The sequence below is a fragment of the Leuciscus leuciscus genome (genome assembly GCF_965113295.1).
Source record: "Leuciscus leuciscus genome assembly, chromosome: 4".
Classification (NCBI taxonomy): domain Eukaryota; kingdom Metazoa; phylum Chordata; class Actinopteri; order Cypriniformes; family Leuciscidae; genus Leuciscus; species Leuciscus leuciscus.
In genome coordinates, this window is record NC_138728.1 from 44859434 (window position 1) to 44876984 (window position 17551).

The 17551-nt window shown below is 37.5% G+C and overlaps 1 protein-coding gene across 2 annotated transcripts; it reads right to left on the reverse strand.

Moving 5' to 3' along the window:
* LOC309496067 (uncharacterized protein) lies at positions 1 to 14296 on the reverse strand. Of its 2 annotated transcripts, XR_014204950.1 has the most exons (4): positions 14244 to 14296; positions 13425 to 13570; positions 1328 to 6144; positions 1 to 329 (listed from the first exon to the last, which is right to left on the reverse strand). XR_014204950.1 is itself a non-coding variant. In XM_082166020.1 (2 exons), exons 1-2 carry the CDS (start codon positions 13507 to 13509, stop codon positions 4919 to 4921), a joined length of 1311 nt encoding a protein of 436 aa, XP_082022146.1. In that variant the 5' UTR covers positions 13510 to 13582; the 3' UTR covers positions 4835 to 4918. The 2 variants fall into 2 exon arrangements, 1 of the variants encoding a protein (XP_082022146.1); XM_082166020.1 differs by lacking the exons at positions 1 to 329; positions 14244 to 14296 and having other exon boundaries at positions 4835 to 6144; positions 13425 to 13582.
* Positions 14297 to 17551: the final 3255 nt, after the last annotated feature.

Below are 17551 nucleotides of genomic sequence, written 5' to 3' on the forward strand. Positions count from 1 at the left end.
TCAAGTTCAAAGCAGAGCATTTTATTAAAACTGCAATGTTATTCATTTTTGTGATTTTGTAAATTTAAATAACTGTAAATGTCCCCTACAGAAACAGAAGGGATGTTCATGTACAATTAACCAGAAAATTAGAAAGTAGAGCTAAAATCCATTGACATTGCTTAATTGGCTATTAGGTACAGCACACTTGTAAAGACTGTTTAACCAATAGGCTTTTCATTTTTGGGTGAACTATCCCTTTAAGAACTCCACCATTGACTCGTTTTTTTCCTCAAACCCAACTTGCTTTCTCAAAACTACAAAGTGCTGTGTTAACCACTGTTGAACTCCTGGGCCCGTATTCATAAAGAATCTTAATGCAAAGAGTAGCTCCTAGTGACAAAATTCTAAGAAAATTCTTAGAAATGTGGGCGTTTACTCTTAAAATGAAAGAAAAAATCCTAGTAAAGAAAAAAGTAATTCAGAAAGCATCTTAACCCTTAAAAGAGCTCTTAAGGTCAAAATTGTTAGGGGCACGGACGAGGACTTTTAGGAGGCTTAAGAGTTTCTTTAGCAGAGGAGAAAATGGCAGAAAGACGAAGAGGGAGAAGAAATGTGTTGCAGACAATGAATAACAGTATAGATTAGATAATAAGACGCTATAGATTAGATCGTGCAGGGATCATGTTTGTGACTGATCTTATTAGAGACACGCTAACATCTCCGACACAGCACAGAAATGCCATAGCGCCAGAAATGAAAGTAATCACTACATTACGATATTTGGCAACTGGGAAAATTCCATGTTTGATACATTAAAACCAACATTCAAACCACCACTTAAATAGACATGCCAGCAATCAGTGTAATTGGAAAGAGTGGAACAATTTTTATCATTCTAAGCCAATCAAATACCTTATAGGAAATTAACAGCATGGTAAATAATAAAAAAAAGGATTTATATACACATATATAATGTGTGTGTCAGTGTGTGTGAGAACGGTCAAATAGGAAAAATGACGCATGTAATTTCAAAGTGAAGTTTTTGAATAGACCCTATACTTAAAATCACTTTATTTTTTTTTCTTCTTGGACAACCAACCAATCACAGTCTTCAAAAGATTGTGTCATACATAGCAACGGGGTCAACCCCGCCTCCTTACTAAGATGAAAGTTTTTGTCTTTTCCTTACTCAGAGTTGCTCTCAGATCGGTCCCGAATCGCTTTTAAGCTAAGACTCCTACGTAAAAGTTTTTAAGCTAAATTAAGAGTTTTCTTAGAGGATTCTTAGAATCTTTATGAATACGGGCCCTGAACAGTAAGGAACACACACAGGTCTGACCTGTACTGCCATAGCTAGGCTACAAGTTTTTTTCATTTCATTGATTTTCATTTAAATGTTTTTGTCATATTTCAGTAGCTCTTGTTCTTTATATTTTTGCAGCTTTCCTAAGGGCATATGATTTTGCAAGCACAGAGATATTGTCACTGGTTTCCTCTGCAGATGTCAGAAGTGTATTTATGTTGTTGTGAAGCTTTCTTCTCTTCATCTTCATTTGGTCCACCTCATCCTGTAATACTTGTCGTTTCTTTGTTTGTTGTGTGTGCTCCCTCTTTTTGTTTTCCTCATCAAGGTATGCATGGTATTTCTTTCTTGCACAGCCAGCAGACTGTAGCAGTTCTTTGGTCATACCTACATTAGCTACCCCACCCACATGGTGCAGGTGGTCTACTATTACTTGCTGGGCAATCAAGGTTCTCTCCTTCATGTTTGCAACAGTGATGTTCTTATTAACAGAGAACCCCTTTTTCCACAGAAGCCTGACCATGGGACAGCAGGAGAACCTTTTGGATTATAATCAAGGATTATAAAAAGATAATCTGCCAAAAAAGGTAGCGTTGGCTTGTCAGTTTGATACTTTATTAGAAAAGGCTGGCATTCTTGAGCAACTGGGAGGAAGATGTTGGCTTTTACCTAAAACATGAAGTCAGTGCATGCCTTCTCAACAGACTCAAAAGACTTGTTTTTTTGGACGTGGTATCTTAGAGGCCTTAACATTAGCAACATATGTCTGGATCTGTGGCCATATTGTAATGGCTCTTTCTAACACTGTGACATTTTCAAGCCATCTATGTTGACAGTACCTGAGAGGGAAAACAGTTTAACCTGTTACTTTGCTGTAATCATCATGCCTGGCTGGGGTGTCCTTGAAAGCCAATAAAGGCAACTTGCTCAATGTCCCAAGCGGTTGTACTGCTACCAGCTTTAGATGCATCACATGTAGCCCACAACTCCCTATGTAGAGGAGTTTGGAGCCAGTCTCCTCTTCCTCTTTCTTGCTTTTATTTAATAAACCTCTTTCCACAGTCTAAAGCAGGGTTCCTCAATAGGCGGCCCGCGGGCCACATCCGGCCCGTGAGAGGAAAATGTTTGGCCCGCGCTTATTTCAAGGTTGTCATGGTAACATCAGCGTAAGCACGTCACTGGCGTAAAAATTCAAACGCAGTATCTGACAGCATTCGCGCACATCGAAAATGGCAAGTGTTAAGAAAAGAAAAGTGGACACAGAAAATAGACGATTTAAATCTGAATGGACTGAACAATTTTGTTTTATTTTGCCTGATCACAACAACGCAAAGCCAACGTGTTTGATATGCACGCAGACCGTGGCTGTCTGTAAGGCTGATAATATCAAACGCCATTTCAACTCATTGCACTGCAATTTTAACAGCAATTTTCCTGAACTTTTTGAGAGTCGCAAACAGAAGGTAACACAATTGGTAGCAGCTTACAAGCAATCAGTTGCTGTTATTCATAAAACCACATCCATACAGGAGAATGCCACCGCAGCATCCTTACGTGTGGCTTGGAACCTAGCAAAGGCCAAAAAGCCGTTCACGGATGCCGAATTAATTAAAACCTGTGCGATTGACATGGTGGATGAAGTTTTAAATCACGATGAGAAAACGAAAAAAATGGTTGTGGAGCTATTACAGAAGGTGCCATTATCCGATTGCACGGCAACAAGAAGAGTAGAGGCATTGGCGGGTGAGTGTCTGTCCAATCTTTTATCCGACATAAAGAAAGCCGAAGTTATGTCACTTGCAATAGACTCGTCTTGCGACCGAACCGACATTGAACAGCTGTCAGTGTTCGTCAGATTTTTTGATGGGAAGGTTTTCCGCGAAGAGCTGCTTTGTTTGCTGCCAATACAGGGACGTACAACCGGAGAAATTATTTTTAACGAACTGATGCAATTCTTTGAAAAGAATGGATTAGATTTAAGCAAAGTTGTGTCAGTTGTCACTGACGGGGCTCCGTCAATGGTCGGACATCACAGAGGCCTGATAAGCAGGCTAGCTGCTGTCAATCCAAAACTCGTAGCATTTCACTGTATTATTCATAAATCGGTGTTATGCGCCAAATTGTCTGGAAAAATAAAAGAGACAATGGATACTGTGATGAGGCTGGTAAACTTTATTCGCGCGAGTTCTGGTCTGCAACATCGCCTTTTCCGAGCCTTGCTGGAGGAAATGTCTGCAGAACGGCACGATCTATTGCTGCACAATGATGTCCGATGGTTGAGCAAGGGCCGTGTGCTGGAAAGAGTGTGTGAACTTAAAAATGAACTTTGTTCATTTTTAAGCAGCCTTCAAAGCCAAAAGGCAGAGACATTTCTGAAGTTTTTGACCGACAACACAGAGATGGCATTCGTGCATTTTTTGTGCGATATCATGTCTCACCTAAATCAGCTTAATTTGCAATTGCAAGGCAAGAACCACACTATTGCTGACATGTACGAAGCGGTTGAAGCTTTTCGTTTAAAGCTGACCCTTTTTGAGCGGGATCTTCAAGGGAGAAAGCTGCACTTTCCGTATTTACAACAGCACTGCGAGAAACACCAGGTGCAAGAGGACCCGTTAATGCGCGACTTTGTGATGAGACTGGCAGAGAATTTCAAAGAGCGATTTCAGAGCGTTAACCTGTCAAGTGAACTCCTTCTCTTCCTAAGACAGCCATTTTCAGTCCCAGCAGATGGACAATGGACTGCTGAGGCCAAACGCCTGGTTTCATCCTTGGATGAAGCATCTTTGCAGCTGGAGATTTTGGAAATGTCAAAGTCTCACTTGATCAGAGAGCAACACAAGGAGGCTAGTGTGAGCGACTTTTGGAAAAAAGTGGTTTCTCAAGCTAAATTCAAGAACAGCAGAATTATTGCAATGTTCCTTCTTTCAATGTTCCCATCCACTTACATCTGTGAGTCATCGTTTTCTATAATGAACAACATCAAGAACCAGGATAGAAACAGACTGTCCAGTGTGCATCTTGATCAGTGTCTCAGAATTGCTACAACAGAATATAGCCCTAACATCAGAGCTATTGCTTCAGCCTCTCGCTGTCACTTCTCTCATTGAATGGTGAGTACATGACAGTTAATACTTTTAGTTTGATCCAAGAACAATAAAATATTAATGCTGATAGGTCTAATAATTGAATCTGCTTAGGGAAATTGATGAGAAGAGATCCAGTGTGGTGATGAGCAGGATCAGTCGACTCCCATGCAGACATGGAGATCCAGAGTTATTGTTTGTTCATTTGTTGTTAATATCCACCATGCAAAGTTCTTTAGTTTTCTTTATCTGAATACAAAAATGCTCATAATTGCTTGAATAAAACAGACTAATGAAAAAAATAAAATAATAAATAAAATCAGAATAATTATATTGTGATTTGTGACTCTTTTAACAAAACAACAACAACAATAATAGCAGAAGAGCAAACATTAAGGTCATAACATTTTGGTCGGTGGCCCTTGGCTTTGTATTGTCGGCAGAATTTGGCCCTTGGTAAAAAACAATTGAGGAACCCTGGTCTAAAGACTGCAATTTCTTTTCCTGATGATTTAGTACATGTTTGAGGACTCTTTGATATGTCTTCTCACAATAAAGACACGTGAAGCCTCATGTGATTGTTAAAGTTTCCTTTAAATCGGAAACTCTTTCCACAATGATGGCACGTGTAAGGCTTCTCTCCGGTGTGAATTCTCATGTGAGTCTGAAGGTTTCCTTTAGCAGTGAAGCTCTTTCCACACTGAGGGCAGGAGAAAGGCTTCTCTCCGGTGTGAACTCTTATGTGATCCCTAAGCAATGCTTTGAATGTGAAACTCTTTCCACAGTGATGGCACATGTTAGGCTTCTCTCCAGTGTGAGTTGTTACATGTTTCTTAAGGTGATTCTTGTCTGTGAAACTCCTTCCACACTGATGACAAATAAAACAGTTCTCCCTTAAGTGAATATTCATGTGGTACCTAAGGCTTTCTTTACATCTGAAACTCTTTCCACACTGAACACATATGAACGGCCTCTCTCTAGTGTGAATTCTCATGTGAGTATTCATATTTCCTTTTTGTGAGAAACTCTTCCCACACAGTTTGCAGCTGTTAGGGCTCTCTCCAGTGTGAAGACTCATGTGAGAATTAAGGTTTCCTTCTCGTGTGAAACTCTTTCCGCACTGATCACATTTGAAAGACTTCTCTCCAGTGTGACTGTTCATGTGAGTCTTCATGTTTCCTTTTTGAGAGAAGCTCTTCCCACACAGTTTGCAGGTGAAAGGCCTCTCCCCTGTGTGAACTCTCATGTGAGCCGTAAGTTTTCTATTGAATTGGAAACTCTTTCCACACTGGTGGCACACAAAAGGTTTCTCTTCAGAGTGAATTTTTACATGCATTTTAAGCCGTTTCATGTCTGGGAAACTCTTTCCACACTGATGACATCTAAAACAGGTCACGCTTGAGTGAATCCTCTTGTGGTAATTAAGCTTTTCTTTACATTTGAATCTCTTTCCAAACTGACCACATTCAAACAGCTTCTCTTCTGTGCAAATTCTCATGTGAGTCATAAAACTTTCTTTTTGTGAGAAACTCTTCCTACACAGTTTGCAGGTGTAAGGCTCCTCTCCAGTGTGAACTCTTCTGTGGATTTCAAGGTTTTGTTTTTGTGTTAGATTAGAACTGTTGGATTTGGTCTTCTGGGCTCTTTTTCGTGAGGTTATCTTTTCAGTCTGTGTGGATTCTTCTCCAGTTGTGAAATTATGACGCATCTCAAACTGTTTGTTGTCTTCCACTTCATTGAGTTCTTGACTCTCCTCTTTCAACGCCGTCAGGTCTAAGGTTAAAAGAGACAAATACAAATTAACCCCAGTGTCATTAGTTTACCCCTGCGTCCTGTCTAGATAAATGATGGTGAACAAATTTGGCTGTTGCAGTGTTTAACCCTCTGGGGACCAAAAACGCGCCCGCGCGTTTTGCTCGTTTTTTTTTTTTAGCAATGAAAATAAACACTAAATGCTCTGTTAATTTTGATCTTTCATTTTCGTGTAATACATCAATCGATCCTGTTCAGTTTCTATTTTTTTTCTGTATATTCACAATAAAAATAAAGTGTTTTGCTTTTTGACAAATAAAGAAACTTTAACATGATGCGATTTCTGCCTTCTCTCTGTCAGTGAACTCCCGTTTGAAACGCGTTCGAAAATGATCTATAACTCTGCGAAAATTCAGTCAAACAGGCAAACAGACCCACGGGCATAAAGCTTGAGATCGCAGCTTTTAAATGAAGTAATTTATATAAAAAACAAATATTATCAGCTTCTGTAATCTGTATAAAAAGAGAGCGACTCCAGTCGAGCTCATTACGAGCCATTCAAAAGTAATTTGACCACGCCCCGGAGAGCGCGTGCTATTCAAACGCAAATTCTGAGAACCATTTCAGTCTGTGAAACGCCCCCACATCAGCTGTAAACAAAGAGGCATAATATAGCCTACCTTATGGAGAAAATTTTCCGTGCTGATATGAGGAGCAGATCCCGCTGAGGAGTGAGGTAGGCTAAGTTATCCTTTCTCAAGTGTTAATGTGGAATAACGTTATGGAATAACGTTGTAGGCTTATGTAAACAAAAAGATGAATCGCGTTTCTATAATATGAATCGCGTTTCTGTGAGATGAATGAAGGGTACATATTTGTAAAGACTGTTTAGCCTAAATATGAATCGCGTTTCTGTGAGATGAATGAAGGGTACATATTTGTAAAGACTGTTTAGCCTAAAATGAATCGCGTTTCTGTGAGATGAATGAAGGGTACATATTTGTAAAGAGTGTTTAGCCTAAATATGAATCGCGCGTCTGTGTGTGAAAGAATAAACTGCTTTTACAGTTACAGTTACTGCGTTACAGTCAGGCGAAGTATGAAAGACAACATTTTGTTGACTAGATTTGGGTACAGTTTTTACTGTAGAATATACTGTCACATCAAATAAGCTTTTCTGCTCATATATATAAAATACTATTTTGTCAAAAATAAAGTCATAGACTAAGATGTTCCAATGTTGGCTATATTCAAACTAATGAATACATATGATAAAATGTAGGCCTATAATCTTTTTTTTTTTTTTTTTTACAAAGAAAGAGTACTTTTTTGCAGAAATATTGCTGAAATTGTAATTATTGTTGTAATTGTAACCTTTTTAATAAAATAGCAAAACATATTTACAAGATAGATGTAAGCAAAATCTTAAATGGTCAATATAAGTCTTCTTCAAAATATATATTTTGTCCTTGCATTGTGGCTCAGTCAGTGTCACACCTGAATGAATGGCTAATTATGCAGAGTCATTATGCAGAGTGGGTGGGACTAAGGTGTAAACTACTCCTCCCCCTCGCATATTGGCTTTCCAAGCAAAACCTGTTTTACACCATTTAAATCAATGTATTTTTTTTTTTGTGAACGATAAAGCAAGACTATTTTCACATAATTTTGAAGCTAGAACTGAAAGGGACAACATCCATTAGTCAAAAGTCTTGTGGGCACATATTTTGTATGAGTTGTGTGGTCTTATTTCAGCAACTTTCATTTTTATTTTTTTAAATAACCACGCATAAACATTATTCTCTTAAAAATACAAACATCTACATACATGTTGCTCGCATATTATGGTAGGCCTGTTTGTGCTATATAGAGTGAATTTACACCTTTGCCATTAACATGTTTATAAATAACTGAAAAAAGCACAAATGTCAGAGCATGTCAGAACATCTCAAGGGCCCCAAAAACAGCTTGGTCCCCAGAGGGTTAAGTATTGAGCAGAGGTGCTCTAACACAATATGCTGCTGTGGAAATGGAGAAAGTAGAGGTTGAGAAAGGTAGCAGGAGGGAATACAGTTTGAATTACAAACACGCATGTTACCCTGGAATGATATGGTTTACAAGCTACTTATGAATTGCTCTTTGAAAGATCATTTCATTGGGTTTGATCTACTAAACATATACAGACTAAAAAAGTCCCTGTTTACACCGTTTTAAGATGCGTTTTGGTCGATCGGATCCCAAGTAGAGGAGGGAGACACATTCCTGTTTATACCTGGTGTTTTAATCCATCTCTTGGCCACTTTCAACCATTTATGTCCTGATGTTTTCGAGGGGAGGGTCTATGGCCAGGTAAATGTATGGGCTTCTTCAGATCTTTCAATCTAATGGACAAAATCAGCTCACTCAATTTACATATGAACTTTTCAGAGACGACGTGAAAACATATGGCGAGCAGCAGCTTTCGTTTGTACTCTGATATATGCAAGACCACTGCGAACACGGTGAGTGCGTGTTTAGAAATCAAGAACGGTGAGAGAACATTGTGCTTGGTAAATTTGTCTTCGGTACATTTTTTGTCTTCAAACCAAACTTGGGTCTTCAGCCGCAAACGTTTAAATCCTGTCTGGCCTTCGCGGTTCTCATAATGTTTACGCATTAGATCAGATGGCGGAGAGTATAGGCGTCTTTTGAGGCTGTTTGAACACATTCGACCACATGAGTGTCTACACTACGAAAGCAATCCGGTCGAATGCGTTATCATCTTTCCTCTCGCGTTACCACTGGAAGTTGTCGAAAGTGGACAAGCTCAAAACGTTTTAGTCAGTTTACACCTTTATTTACCATCGTCTACTTGTGATTCAATCTCCAAAACACATCTTACTACCAGGTGTTTTTATTTTATTTTTGACATTTCAGAAAGATCATAACTTAAGAATCCTATCTTAACTGTTTGGTAACCATGACAATTTCAGTTAGGACCTCATTTAGGACAAAAGCTATTACAGAATCACAATTCTTAAGTGCATAATCTTATCTTTACTACGTATAGGCATCCATCCTAACTGTCTTAACTTTAAGACAACCACTTCAAAATGATATGAAAGCCAATTGAAAAGATCAGATAACAATAGCCCTGTCTGAGAACGACTCTGCATTAGTAATGATACAAGATGAAGGACAGCGATGTTTGATGTCGGAAAGACTTTTTTTAACAACCAAATGATGTGCTGCACTTTGACGACAAAGCACTGATAAATAATTAAAGACTCACGTGAAATATAGTGATAGGCTTTGTCTTTTCTATCAAGCTTATCAAAACTTCTCTTTCTGCAGCACTTAATTAAAAGCACACTTATTTTGTTTCGCCATTTTAATTTCTAGGGTTTACTTCACAGCAGCTGCTTGTGCATCGTTGGTTGTTTGGTAAGAGACTTGAAAGTTGGGTACAGAACTCGGAGCGGTTTAAGATTTCCTAACTACAGATAAGATGAGATAGGATAAGAATCCTGGATCAAGTAAAGATTTGCTTCTGTAATACGAATTTGTGAAAAATCTTTAATTTATGATAAATAGTATTTGGGTCAGTAACAAGCTTTCTCACTGGTCATAATGTATACGTGTGCATACGTGTTCAGTAAAAAATCTGAAAACTCATGCAAGTCTAGTGTGGTTTATGACATGGTGTTAGAAGTGGGATTTTAGCTCAGGGGAAAGTGTTAGATTGATGGCATATTGCCCCGTTGAGTGAAGAGCTATACAGTCGAGGACCATGCTCAAATATTCGCCGTCAGAAAGTTTGAAAAGCGAGCGAATGGCCAGAGTTTAAACAAAGATTCATGCGCCCTAGAACAGCCACCAAACTATCATTAGAGGATGCCGATGTGCAGGTCAGTGCTTCAGCTCAGATGCTACGAAAGCAGATGACGAGCTGCAAAGCGTGCTTAAATATGTCCGGCAAGGGTGACCTAAACATCTAAAAGTGGTGCTTGTCGATTTGCGAGTCAACAAGGGTTTTTGAGCGAGTCGACAGGGCTTCTCTTGCATGGGTCAAGGAACTTGATCCCAATTAAGATGAGAGATTAAGTTCTTCCTCACATTCACAAAGGCGTCAGCACTGGTCTAAAACACTAAGTGAGTCAATGCCAGTTGTGTCAGATTATTAGGCCAAACAGTGTTGGGGTGTAGCAACGCTACTAACTTAATTGCACTTTTCAGTAGCTTGACAGTTGCTCAGTTACTTTTTTTCTAAAACAGTGTAGCTTTTCCAGTAGATAACTACTTTTTCCAGCAAGAAGTGGTTTAGCGTGTTTAAAAGCTACATTCCGTTTTGCGTTCTGACGTTTCATGAGCCTGTAATGCAGTGATGCAGCGCAACGTTGTCTTCTTTCTAAGTTCATAAGCTAATTTGTTCTTTACCGCCATCTGTTTTTATTTCACACATCTTGCAGCTTTACAGTCCGTCCACCTACAAGAGATTGTCTGATGGTTATGTAAAGGTCGTACAAGAGTGGATATTTCACACGAGTCAACTAAGTTATGCAAATGAAGGATTAAAACGCTGTCTACGCTGAAGACTTAAAGCACATTCAGGAGGTGAATAATAGCCAGGGTTTTTCCTGCATAGAGAATTACAAGGCGGCCGCCTCCGTCAAATTTCGTGCAGCCTCCGGCTCTTGACAAAACTCGGATAGACAGTCACATGCTCAGATACACTTTTTCCACTGTGACGGTTCTGTTGCGGGTTCCCGGTCTGTGTCCATTCTCAAACCGTATAGTTTGCCGATAGTGCTGCGCGGATCATCATAATTCGTGGGTCGGGCGGGCCAAGTCATAAAAACATAACATTCCAATTAATCGAGGGTGGATGACAGATAAATCACTATAATGTATTGAGTTTAATAAAGACACGGAACTCTCATCACGGTAAAACGCAATGAACTTTTACTTTAATTTTCAACAGCGCAATTCTCTTCAGGGAAAACCAATCAAGGAAAACATATCAGGTCTCGACATTAACGCTTGTCCGGGACACGTGTTTTTTTGTTTGTTTTTTTAAGGGAAAAGTGAGAGAGAATTGTACTTGCCCAATCGGACAAATGCCCTGATTAAAATGGCAATATCAAAAAATATAATAAAAAATAACAAGGAAATCACCGAAAACATGAGGATGACTCTGATTTAATTTAATTTAATGTAAGTGGCGATTGATAGCCTACAGTTGATAATAATACCGTGTTTTAGCCTATAGTTGAAAATAATACTATGTTTTAGCCTATAATTGATAATAATACCGTGTCTTACCGTGTTTCCCAATGTTTTGATTGTTAACAGCCTAGTGTCTTGTTCTATTTGAATGTATTGATCAAATTGAAGAATTTGAAATGAAAGATGGCGCATACATTTAAAGTCGCCATGAAATCAAATTTTGCAATTCGTATTTTTATATGTAATATTGTAGTGTTTATTATAAATGATTTATCTGTGCACTTCATTAATTAAAAAAAATTAATGTGCCCTTATATTCTTTAATCAAATACGTTATCCTCCCCCCTCGAAACGACTTCACTTCTCTTCCTGTCATGTGCTCTGGCGCGAGGGCGTGGCAACTCCCCTCAAATCGTTAGTCTGCTATGAGCGAGAGATGAAGTAAAACAGTAAAACTCTGCCCTCTATTCAATATTCCGTTGCACTTGGAAATACGTCACAACACTGGAGAAAAGTCGTTTGTAACTTCCGGTTCGTGGCAACTTTAATAAAATTAGGAAAAAAATGCCCTTTATAAAGGTAAAAAAATGTATTCTGATAAGAGTGTTTTCCAACAGTGATGTAATGAAACATTGACAATTTAAGTTTGAAAGGAGTAAAGCTTCTGTTTAGGTTATAAAGGAAATGTAATTTTGACAAAATAATTTTTTAAATTTTAAATCATCCTACTTCAGTGTGGTATTTTACCATATTATCATGCTTAACACTGATAATTTGAATAATTGTTATGTGATGATCAGATGCAGATATCTAAATCAGAGAATATCATAGGTTCGGGCGGTTTGCGGGTGGATTATTTATTTTCAACAGTGGATTCGGGTGACTCAAAGTGCACCAGATTAATGAATTTATCTTTAAAATGTACAAAATGTTCTTCCGGGGGAACATGCCCCCAGACCCCCCTAGAGGTACCGAGCTCCACCCACAAAAATACTGTGGGAAACATAGTAGGCTACACGATGGCTATTTGATGGTCTACGAAAAATACTAATTTAATTATCTTACTATTAAAATACATGATCAGGAATTTACCACCTCCACCTCATTTTGAGCCAAGAAGAACCCTGATAGCCATTTTAAATGTATTAATTATCCTGCTTTATTGCACTCTATATCAAATTTCTATTTCTGATTTAATAACAAAGATGACCCGCCATGGTTTAATCTGTCCTGCCACCGTTTTGTAATGAACCTAAAAGGTCACAAATCGAAAATAAAGATAAAATCGTAATAGAAGTACTTCTTTTCAAAAAATATTTTTGGTAAATATACTGTAAATATATGTAAAAATATATAAAACATTTATTTTCATTGTCTATGGTGGTTACGTCCCTGACCTGAAGAAACCTAAAGTTCAAAGAAGACACGACATGTGATTGGTTACTTACTTTGAGTCAAACTTTTAAATGAAGCTAAATCAGGCTTTCAAAAAATAAAATAAAGCAGCAGGAGGGCAGACAGGGGATCAAAACACCTGCCAACAGAGAGTAAACTGGGGAAACGTACAGGACAAAAATATTTATTACCAGCCATTATTCGCATAATTTTCAATAAAATATATATTTGTGATTATGAGAATAGTGTTGTTTAACTGTAAGTTTTAAACAGCGTTCGCTAGCAGAATCATATACGAGTCTCAGTAAAAATCCAGCTGTTACTAAAGATTCATGGAGAGTTTGTTCCTCACATGAATGTTGTGGTTCTTAATGTGAAGAAGATCCACACATGTTGAGGAGAAATACTCGTCCTAGATTCACTTTATGTGAGCACTTCTGAGGATGAGAAGTAAAGAAAAACTAATTCATGGATTTATTCAATAAATATTTACTGCTATTTATATTCAGTAGGGCGAGGTGGAACGGATCGCTGTTGATCTGTGCGGTTCGGCAAGCATGCGATTCGCGGATTACTAACTGCTAAATTTAACTTGTAATTTGTGTATTTGTTCTAATTTTATTACTGACTTTTCACTTGTTTTTAATAATGTGTGAACTTTATCACTTAGGCTGAAAAGCAAATTTGAGAATGAAACCAACCTGTTTGTTCCTCAGTTTCTTCTTGTTTCACTCTGAATGTTTCTTCAATCTTGAAGTCTTCACTCTCCTCTTTAATAAACGCCATCTTTATAATAGTGTCACGTGGATCACAGTCGCTTCACCAGGAGTTTTTCTGTGTGTTTGTCCTGTTTAAGATGAGAATAATTAACAGAAAGAAAAATAAATCCAAACTAAATCTCTGTGTGCGTCTCAATCAGCTCTAGTTCAGTAGTTCAGTTCACTGGTAAGAGAGTCAGTCAGAGAGACAGTTAATGGACTTTAATAACACAACATACAAACACTTTATATTTAGTTATGATTTTAGGTATTAAATTTGTATAATATTAATTAAATATATTTAAAGATTACTTTAAACAGATCACACTTTCATGAAAACATTAACAGCTGGTTTGTAAAAGAATTACACACGTTTGTGTTTGTTCTCGTTGCATTTACACTGTTTGACCACCAGGTGACGTCAGATTTGAGGTGATTCGAGCGATTCAATTTTTACAAATCATTTGGTTCAATTTAGTTTTAAAACACTAACGTTAAATTTCTCCATCACTACTTGCCAGAAACAGATAAACTGACTGACGATACAGGGAGCGAAATGAGACGCTCCTCTTCTGTTACTGTTAACGTTACTTTATGCATAGATTTGCTTTACTTGCACAAAACACCACTCATTAATATTAGATTGAAAAAAATACATTACATTTAGATTGATTAATTTAATTTACATAACTTGTAAAAAACGATTAGATTGATTAAAGAGTTTGCATTGATTTAAACACTAAATATGCTTAAAACACAAACCCTTCTTCAGCCAAATCACAACAGATGCAGGAGCGCGGTGCAGCCTTAGGACGCCCAAAACCAAAATAAAAGTCCCGTTCACTGTCTGCTGCGTCTAAAATCACAAACGTACAGTACACAGACATTTACAAATATATATCATAGTAAGAAATATAAATGAAAAAGTGTGATATTCTGTCAAACAGGCAAAACTGTAATGTTTGGGTGCAGAAACTTTTTATACCACATATTACAATATTAATATGCAAATAGCTACAAATATGTTTACAAGTTAAACATACATGTTATGACTTAATGTAGAGTTCATATTATGTCATTTTGGGGTGGGCAATATGACCAAAATGTTATTTCAAGACATAAGACATTTTAATAGTGATAATAATGGCGATAGGCTACTGTCCTCAGTATGTATATATTGGATATACTCCAATAATGCCTCAAGCTGTAACTTTTCTTGATTTTAATTGGAATTCCTTTTTATATTGTAAAACTGAAAATACAGAACACACAAAATACATCAATATACATACACACTAATAAAAGGCTAAATACAAAACAAACCGCTGGCAGGTTGCACTATGTACCAACGTTAAATAGAAATTGCTATTGCTTAGTCAGTGTGATTTTTTGAATCGCAAAAGTTGTGTCTTAATTTGACAAATATGTCAGCATTGTTTCATGAAGCGTGTGTGTGCGACTTAACAAGAAGAAGCTTGTTTACTCCAATCGCTGTTGTTTTTCAGAGATATGCTCGTCGAAAGAGTGCGTTGTTTGCGTTCCCTGGCGTGCTTTTGGCTAACTACCAACATGAAGATATGTATGTAAAAAGTATTTCACATGTACACACACACGAGCACGAAAGCGTTTTCTGCGCTGAACACCGCGATGAGTTTAACACTCAAAGCATAAATATTAGTATTGATATTTTACAGTTCTAGGCCTTCTATCAAATAAAATTATTAGTCTATTATTTTTTTATATTCAGTTTTTTTTTTCTTCCAGATCAAACTTAGGCTACTTTTTTCATTTCTTTAAATTTGTTCTGCCATGTCTGTGTAAATCAGTTGAGAGAGCAGACTAAAACTACTCTGTATTCTTCATATTTCAACAGCCATAAGGCTGCTATTTTAATCGTTATCAACATTTTTGATGATGTACCATACGTTTTTATTGCAATTAAACGTATATATAATTCATACTATGACAAAAAAAAAAAAAAAAAACTGCTCTAAAGAGAACTAACGCCTCCCACCCCACATTCAAGCTTTAAAATTATTTGGCTGGGTCTTGAGAGAGATTACACTTGTCTAGATGGGTCCTGGAATGGAAACATTTGGGAATCCCTGCTATAGTGCATAGAAGTGTCCTTAATATGAAAATAATGACTTTCAGTCACGTACAGACAAATACTGTCCCAGGAACAGCGTAAAGAAAAGAATTAGATGCACCATCTATCAAGCCGTGTGCTCTGGCTGCTACTTTTAACTGAACAAAATGGCTGAACAGCCACTAGATGGCAGTGTTACTCAAACAATAACTTCTCATAAAGTCCTCATAAAGAAGGCAGCGCACTCCCCGCCTGGCACTATTACCACCATTGATCTTTAATATTAGTAACACAATCTTAAATATTATTTTCTTGCGACAGAAGAACTATGATTTCTGTAACTGGCCTCAAGAAAGTTTTAACAGTTCCTTGTTTTTCAACTTTCACCTCCACTTTGCGGACCTTTGCATCTCGATTTGGGAATGTGTTAACAATGAGTCATTCATTTCTTTGTACCTGACTGTCTTTGAGCAATACATCAATGTTAGGCCTGTTCTCTATCCACTTTCTGCGGCTTTGTAAGGAGGACAAATACTCTCACCGCCAGATATGTCTGTCGTGTTCATCAAAGAACTATGAAAAAATCCAAAGACTTGAAAATCCAAAATAGTATATCACTGTAGTACATATGTAGAATTACCCTAAATCAAAAAAACAAAACAAAAAAACTATAACCCTAAATCAAGAAACAGTACACAACTTTTCATTTTTCATTTTTACTGTCCTCATATGTAGAAAACACACACACATGCTTACTGTGAAAATAGAGAATTTTATTAAAATGAATGAGGCAAAAAAATATATAACTTCACAAGCAACAATGTTTCTGCAAGCCCTTAAAAAGTCTTAAAACTGGTTTGATCATATTTAAGGTCATAAAGTTTTAAATAGTATAACAAAACTATCTAATTTTAGTATAAGTAAAATTATCAGTTTAATAGGTCTTAAACTTGGGGATGAAAAAACAGAGTCGCTGTGGCACTGACACAAATATATGTTGTTTGTTTCAGAGTTTTTCAGGACTTTTACTTTCTGAACTTGGACTTTACACCTCTGGTTTTTGTACATGAAGCCCCACAAAACCCATATGTAAATAATATACGGATGTGGAATTTGTGTCACATTTTCGCTCGTACACATAACGTACATCTTAAACACAGTATTGGGTCATTCCGTGTCAAATCAACTAAATTTCATAAACTTCCCCGCCTCAAATCTTTTATTTTGTTAATATTTTCCCTAAAAAAAGACAAACATAAATAGTGATGAAAGCCAAAATATTAAATGTCATGGATGTATATTAAAGCCCATGTTGCAGGTTTTTTTTATTTTTTTTTATTAATATAACCTTGTATGAAAATACCATATGAAAAGTAAATGCAGGATTAAAAATTGTTTTGCAAGACATAAGGGCACAAATTTAATAGAAAACGTGACCGTTTCCTTGACCGTGTTGAAAAAACGCTTTTTTTCACCATCGCGTCATATGACGCCACATGAGGTAGTCGTTCGCCGGCTCTGCGTTCGCTCAGTGCGGAGTAGGTTGGTATTCAGTTGGAGCGGTCATGATTCAGTGTGTTTTCGGTGCTTATTGTATTTCAATGAATCATCGTCGTGGTAAATGATTGTGAATTATGGCCTGTCAGGGCATCGAGTCCACAGGTTTCCGAATAAGAAAAAGGACGGTGCGATCTTCCGTGCCTGTGTGCGTTTTGTGCAGGGTAAGAGACGGGACTTCACTTCTGCTTCTGCTTTGAATAACGCGGTAGTGTGTAGCGTTCACTATAGACCGAATGATTATAATCCCGGCGATATGTGGACACTGTCCCGGCTCCTTCATCGGGTCGCCCGGTGACGGTCCGCGGCCCGTCAGCATGTGGTTCGGCCGCCGGCGGGAAACATGACGCTCACGGATCCGTCAGAGATCACATATTGTACATCTGTTTTACAAAATGTGCCTTGTCTTAATTTAATTCATTAA

Excerpts from the sequence above, each read along its gene's own strand:
- LOC309496067 (XM_082166020.1), bottom strand. The coding sequence starts at position 13,509 with ATGGCGTTTATTAAAGAGGAGAGTGAAGACTTCAAGATTGAAGAAACA. Across the intron at positions 6,145-13,424 it reads AGAAACTGAGGAACAAACAG|ACCTGACGGCGTTGAAAGAG; the intron begins GTTGGTTTCATT and ends TTTTAACCTTAG.